The 7,668-nt window shown below is 38.8% G+C and overlaps 1 protein-coding gene across 2 annotated transcripts in view; it reads left to right on the top strand.

The window, feature by feature from the left end:
• PIGN (phosphatidylinositol glycan anchor biosynthesis class N) overlaps positions 1-7,668 on the top strand; it is a 99,972-nt gene that overhangs the window by 70,884 nt on the left and 21,420 nt on the right. For both annotated transcript variants that reach the window (XM_005423850.3, XM_031059293.1), the window contains exons 20-21: positions 3,070-3,178; positions 6,673-6,775. In XM_005423850.3, the coding sequence (XP_005423907.1) occupies positions 3,070-3,178; positions 6,673-6,775 (212 nt within the window). The remainder of the gene's footprint in view (positions 1-3,069; positions 3,179-6,672; positions 6,776-7,668) is intronic.

The raw sequence follows: 7,668 nt of genomic DNA on the forward strand, positions 1-7,668 counted from the left end.
GAATGCATGTCAAATATGGTGGTGATGTCGCTTAATTTTTTCAGCCTACATGTAGAAAAGAGATGTCATTTTCTTTCCTAAGCATTTAAAACATAAATTTCCAGTATACAGTTGGCAATGGCTTTCTTGCTGGAATGCCTGAAAAAAAGCTTTCACTGGGTGTGGAAGTGAGGGAGCAGCCCAGTAGGTGGCTGGCCAGCCTCAACTCACCACACAACTGCTGCAGCATCTCATGATGGTGAAGAAACTGGTCCATAGTAAAAAAGTTATGCCAGACTATTCTTGAGCAAACGTAGAGAATCAGGAAATCCACACACAGAGTGATACTTAATTAGAGGAAAATGTTCTGCCTGTTATTCCTGAGGTAACATCTTCATTTTCCTCCCAACTTTTGAGAAGATCATTAAGTTCCTCAAATTGCCTCTTAATCAGGAGATATTTTACAATAGTGACATCTAACTACTAGTCTCTATTAGACTTTTGTTTCAGTACCTTAATTGGGAATGGACAATATGGGATCCACCATTCACATTTTGGGTAAGGAAAAGATTGGGAGATGAGATTATTCAGATGTAGAAGGATAAAAGGACATTACAGAGGCATTCTATATGTTTCTAAATAAATATCTTGTTTTGAGGTTAGGTTACATTTAGTTGCTTCAAAAAGTACAGGAATACAAAAGGAGAATGCTTGTCAGAATACTGGTATTTCTGGTCAATGAAATTCCCTAATTCTGCTTTTATATTTTCCTTTGAGTTGGACTTGCCAGTGGGAACAGGAAGGGGTAATCTTCAAAAATGCTCATTTTGAGATCCTGAATTTTGATTACAGCTCCCAGACAGTTTTAAAGGTGAGATTAATCCCCTAGTCAGGGGAAAATACCTGTTTTGCTGTGACAAATGATGATCAGGCCACTGGCATTCAAATAGATAAGCACACTCAATCAGATTCCTGCTCTGCATCTGACAAGGGATTTATTAGAAGCAGGTTTTGCAGGTTCCCCATAAGTGGTGTTGGGAAGCAGTCATCAAAGCTTATGCCTTCCTCTGATAATGCTGTTACTTAATGTTTGGGGTCACTGATGAATTAAACCTAAGCCAACCTAAACAATTCTTTGATTCTGTGATCTCTGAGAGGTCATTAAGGCTTCAGTAATGATAAAACCAGGAGTCATTCATAATCCATCAGCTAGACTGCTGCAGTGCTTATGGTATAACTTAATTTTTGCTGGAGAGAGCACCAGTTTCTCTTTGCCATCTGCTTCATAGGTGTTGTCCAGTTTTTGCCACGCTACTGAAAATTTGCTATTTTCATTGGCTGATAATGTGGGACCAAGTTATTATTGCCAGGATGCTTGGACTTCATGTGTGTCCAAGGTGGTCAGTTTATTAGTTTCCTCCTCTCAATTAGAATTACAGAATAATTTTGGTTGGAAAAGACTTGTAAGATCAAGTCCAGCCATTAACCTAACACTGCCCAGATCACCACTAAACCATGTTCCTAAGTGCAACATCTACATGCTGTTTAAAATAGAAGTGAACAGTAGGAATCCACGTCATTCTGGTGGAAGCAGGGGACAGGAAGGGTGTTTTCAACCAGGGGACAGGAAGGGTGTTTTACTGGTTCTCCTGCCATTCTCCCTATGGGTCCTTACAATGTTTGATGCTTAGAGCTCCCAGCCAGAGCTGGCTGTGTTGGGACTGAAGGTGTCACCCTTGGTTTCTTCTTTGTAGCTGTATGACCTGCAGGTATGGGTATCTGAGACCTGCTCTTAAGTTGTTCAGGAATTATCTCTGAACATCAGAGAGGGTTGTGAAGGATGAAAGGAGACAGATTCTTAGCTTAGCTCAGTTTGCCTCTCCAATTTACTTCTGCTCAGTTCTGCAGTCCTGGAGGTGTTGGTGAAAGCCAAGACCAGTTTGAACATTACTTAAAATGTGAACATGGATTCTCAAAAGCACCAGCTGAGCCCTTCCCTGGACACTGGCATAGATTTAGCAGTAGTTCCTTGTGCTTATTAATGTTCCCAGGCCATCACAAGTCTTCCAAGGCACAGGATATATTACGGAGTGTAACACAAAGTCAGTGCAAAGTGACTTCACTAGTGTCTAGGGGATATCAGAGGAATTACCAGAGCTCATGACACCAAACAGAACTTGATAAGATATGTCAAAGGGCCTGAATACAGCAAAAGTGTCCAAAATAAACATCAGAGGTCTAAAATTCCCTGCGCTTTTGGATGCCTAAAGTTTTGACCTTGTTTATTGATGTCACAGAGAAATACAAGGTACATGTTCTTGTGGCCTGAAATTAAATAGAAGCAGCAGATACTGAGCACCTGTGAAACATGTCAAAAAAGAATGCTGGTGCTAAATGTATCGTCTGGGCTGATCCCAGCAGGTATCACTGCAGTCTAGCAGGGAAATAGCAGCTATTCATATGGTACAAAGTGTGTCTCTTGAATTAGTCAAAGAAAAAACCTCTCCAACTTTTCTGCTTCTGCGAGGCTGAGGGCTCTGCTTGAGGTGGTTCAGTCAATTCAGTTGGGGAGCAAAAAACCCAACAGCTTCTTTCTGTCTCTTAAAAGCCACCTCCAATTTGTTCTGCTGCTGCTTCTCTTCTTCCAGGAGCCTTCCCCTTCTCCCTGTACCTGATTCTGCAGCAAAGCCAAAGGCTCTGCTTGTTCTTTGTGGCTGCTGTTTGAGGACAGGTACCCCTTGAAGGACTGGGGGCGTGTGTTTTCTGTGATTTGCAGGAGTGTTTAAATAGTTACTCTTGACAAAGAGCATAGCATGTCAAATCAGTAGTCCAGGTCACTTGTGTATACTATTCTAAAATAGCACAAATAAATAACAAGAATGCTAATAAAAAGTAATCTAGATGGAAGTTTGAAAAAAACAGTAATGGTAGGTTATAAAAAGTTATACATTTCAACACTGTCTTTGACTTCCTGTTCTTATGGTGATTCAAATGAGCTGTTTAGGCAACTCTAAAGCATATCTACATATTTAGGATGGCAGAGATCCATACACTAATTTTGTGTTTCTTTGCCCAATTTCTTCTTTCTAGATCTTCAGTGTTGCACTTTCGACATATGTTGTGGGCAGTACCCATAACAGTCTTAAGATCAAACAGGGATTACCTGTAATGAATCAAATTATTAGCTGGATGACACTAGGTAAGAAAATCTTCCCTCTCCAACTTCTATGCTGGCAGTTTGTGGAGTCTGGGATTGGGTGGGGGATGATGTCACTTTCTCATTAACAACTTCTTTTCCTTTATCCGACTGCTGGTAGTTCTTCTGTATGTTTGCTCTCCTAAGTGAGTTTTTTGAGATGTGTTAGTCTTCTAAGATATTATTCCTTTGTAAGTTTGTGATAAAATGCAAATATCTTTGATTTACAAATAACTTTATCTTTTGAGTGTTCTGAATATTTTGAAGACCTCTTTTAGGGATATAATGGTATAAATTCCCTTTTAATTTCACTTGGAGCTGGATATGGGTGATCTGAGATGTTCTGCCATCAATCCAGTTGAAGACAGGGAAATGGCCAAAGGTTGTTGCTGTAATTCCATGTAAACTTGAAGCTGCAGCAGATGGCAGTGACTCTTGTGGAAGTGATTTTGAGAGCTGCTTTGCAAAATACCTGTGAAATAATGATGGTGTATGTTTGATATCTGTTAGTATCTAATTATTAAAGAAAAAAGCAATTTGCAAGTCTATGAATTTTTCACTACTCAAAAATCTTAGTATGATTAAACAGAGCAAATGGAATTGTTACTGGACTTCTGGAATACAATGAATCAACACCTTTCATATTTCAGTTATAAAATATTTTCTATAGGGTTCCATTAGAAATTGCTAAGCATTGTTTATCCCCGAGTGATCTGAAATGTGGGATTTGTTTTAGAGTTAAGCATATCCCATATAAAGTTGGATAGCAGCTTTTTGCTACAAGTCAAGATCAGGAATTTAAATATAACACAATGAAAGCCCATGCTACCTACTTGCTGGTTGTCTTGTACATTCCTGTACTGGTGACATTGTTTTAACTTAAGCAGATCTTGTCACTTTTAGCAATCCTGCTTCTGTTTGAGCAAATGGATTCAAGATTAAGTTCAGTGATTGGGATCAGTGTGTGTGAGCAATGCTTTCTTAGTAATGCATTTTTCTTTGGAGCATTTTCCTTTCCATCATGCTCTCCTAACTCTTTGTAGCCTGCTAAAGCTAAATGGGGATCTCTGTGTGGATGAATTTCTCGTAGTTGTAAAGTCAATGAAATCGATGAAGTCCTGCTTGGCTTACTGGAGCAGGAGTTGAGTGTAAAGGTTATATTTCTCTCCTGTGTAAGGATGAAAGAGAAACATTTTTCATCTAAGAGATGATTCAGGCAGTCAAAGAGGTTTAGAGTTATGAGGAAAAAGTATATTAGAAATTCTCTTTGTTGGGGGTGATGATAAAAATAAAGCTAACGGTGAAGTAAACTGTAGGTACTCAAAATGTCTTCTTGCTGCCACAGTAGTATTGAATATTTTAGCAAAGTCTTTCAGACTGGAAGTAATCATTCTAAGTGAATATGATATACAAGATAGGAGCTTTATGTACTTGCGGAAATTGCTTTCCATAATTAAACACAGAATAAGCAGGTAAAACACTAAGGCATCCAACATGTCCTCAGTACGCCTCTTGGAGAGAAATGCCTTGTCATTACCATAACTAGCACCTGCCTTGTTGCCAGTGTGTACCACAAATGGGATACCATAAGAATTAAGGTACCAAACTCTTCTGTAGCTTTTCCAAGGTTGGTGGGATTAGAGGTGGTCTAACTCCTCTTTGTCTTTTTGCATAGTTGTGGAAGAATGGCACAATCTTTCTTTTTGCATCTCTGTGTATTTATAGAACGAGAAACACACAGTTAACAGTATTTGTTCATAATGATACTGTTTTATTATGGCGTCACGATAATATTAGTACTTCAGAAGTTTTCTAGGGAATTTTTCCCCCTTCTCAGCTGTTTATCCTGATAAATATGAAGCCTAACTGTTTAAATTTTAACTTTGACCTACTTTTTTTTCTTTTTACTCTTTTTTTTGAGAAAGACTGGTGTTTGAGGAACCAGGCAAATGAATTAGTGATGGCTGGGTTCCTGCAGGCCTGTGTCCAAGTGACTTTAGCTGTAACACTGTGTGGTTCATACAGTGTACTTAACTGCAACCATAGAGGCAAAACCAGGAGGTGTAACATTAATTCAAGGGCTTCCCATGTTCTTCAGAACCTTCTTAATATTAGCAGACAGTTCTAAATGAATGTATATTATGTCTTAAAATTTTTATCTGTGGGAATTTAGCATAGCAACTTGCTAAATTTTGAGGAATTTGATGTCAACTGTGTGCAGGAGTCGTATACAGAGGTTTGTGTAGGTCAGCCAGAAACCTACAGGTCTTTTTATGATTAATATCTGATATATTGCATCAGAGGTGGAAGAGAAAGACTAATAATCACCTACTAGCCACTCATCTGTTCTCATCTATGATTGCACTCAGAGTGATACACATCTGATATGTTCAGTGTCATTCACAGAGGCCAGTTGCCATGCTGAATTTTATTTCCAGCTGTTCTGACTTTCATTGAGGTCCCTGGAGTTCCTTCTTGAATTGGGCCTTTTTGGAGCCCCTTGAAGTCACTTATTCTGTAATTGTAGCTGTGGCCAAGGCTGAAAGCCAGGGAAGAAAACATACTGATCCACAGGACTTAGAAATCTCCTCACCTTTCTTTCATGGATATGTTCACTATAGATACTAATGGATACAATGTTGATAGTCACAAGGGAGTACTTTCCATGTCTTTTGTGTTCCTTGGAGTGATTATTAATTTTGACTTACTGTTGATGCAACCTTTGAATGATTCAGTAATGTCAAGTTCCTATACTGAAATGAAGAATCACATGAATATTATTTGTCAGCATACTTTTGTTATAAACATGGAGTTTTTATATTTAAAAAAAGGGTTTAAAGATTACATCACAGCAGTGCTTGTCTTTCTCCCTTTCCCTTCTTCAAGCACTGGCCATCTTTCCTGTTTTTCTACCTCTTTACTCACTTTTGCAGTAGACCAGTTCCCAATCTAATTACAAAAGACAGAAGGCCAGGTCAAATGGGGCTCTGAGCAACCTGGTCCTAGTGGAAGGTGTCCCTGCCCATGGCAGGGGGTTTGGAACTAGGTGATATTTAAGGTTCCTTCCAACCCAAGCCTTTCTATGGCTCTAATCCAGTGGAGCAGTGGCTTTGTCACTGCAGTTTTTGACCTGCCAGAGGTCCTCAGGGCCTTGGTAATTGGTTATCAGAGTAGTATTAAGTAGTCAAGTTTGATTGGATTTTAGGGTAGTGCTTCTGCGTCACCTAAAAACTTATTAACATCAGTTCATGAGAAATTATAAAGGCTATGACGTGGAAAGACAGGGAATTAAAATTATACAGAACTGAAATTACTTTTGATTAATGTGAAACATTCCAAATATTTTATTCTCTTTAGCGAAAGTAACTCCTAAAAATAGAGGGTCATATCTGTATTGAATTTCTGTAGATAACTTTCCTCAAATCTTGACATATTATCTTGTTACTGAGGATGAAATGTTTTGCACGTTGTGACTGATGTATCTCTTCTTATTGCAGTTTTTTCCCCAGCGTTGCTGCTACTGAGCCCCACGTTTCTCTTTGAGAGACTGTTCAGCATATTGCTCTCCCTGATGTCCACCTACCTGCTCCTCAGCACAGGGTACTTCATTCTCACTCTATTTCAGTTGGTTTTACATATGAAAATCCAGGACTATATGTGAAACTGCTTCATCTCATGCACATTTCTGTTAAAGGTGTAACATGTGCTTTCAGCATTTATCTCCTTGTTTATTTTACTAAATAAAATTTCAGGGGAACTTTCATGTTCTTCCTTGTATTATAAATACAGTTTGTTGACATTCCTTTCAACTAGACAAGGCAGCGGCTGGAAGGGTGTGTGTTCAAACAATCTTGCACCAAAATAAGAAAGTCTGGTTTAGTTTATGCCTTTTGTTGTTTTGATGTGTGCTTTTCTGCTCACAAACAAAAGGAAATAGCATCTCTCCCAGCTGCTTAGCACTGGTATCTAGTTATGGCTTAAATGATGTGTGCCAGGAAACAGGTAGTCCTAAAATGAGGGAAAATTGCATTCTGAGATATTTTTGTGGAAGTAATTTTTTTTTCAAAGGGATATTGTTTCCCATAAAGACTAGACCTTGCTTCTTTTTGGATAAAAATCAGTTCCTCTGCTGTTTTAAATGAAGAAAACACTATGTCAGCCAGCCCTTTCTTTTTTCTCAGACGTGGTAGCTATTAAGAACATAATTAATGGGGGAGTATAGGAACTGTTCTTTCTGCCTCCCCTCCCACTTATCCTCTGGATTTAATTACACTGGAAAATTAAGTGGAATAAAACATCTTGCAGCAGACATTTTGCAATAGCTGCCTCCTGTGGATACTCTCATTTTAGTTGAAGCATCTTCTTTTTTTTTTTTTCTTCCCCAGTCTTCTGCCTCCCCTTCCTCCCACTTCCCCATTAAGATTTTGATCCTAATGTTACTCCTGACTGCACACACATTCTTACACTCAACCTTCTCAGCCTGTGCTGGCTGT

This window comes from Geospiza fortis, unplaced genomic scaffold, assembly GCF_000277835.1.
Source record: "Geospiza fortis unplaced genomic scaffold, GeoFor_1.0 scaffold58, whole genome shotgun sequence".
Lineage (NCBI taxonomy): Eukaryota > Metazoa > Chordata > Aves > Passeriformes > Thraupidae > Geospiza > Geospiza fortis.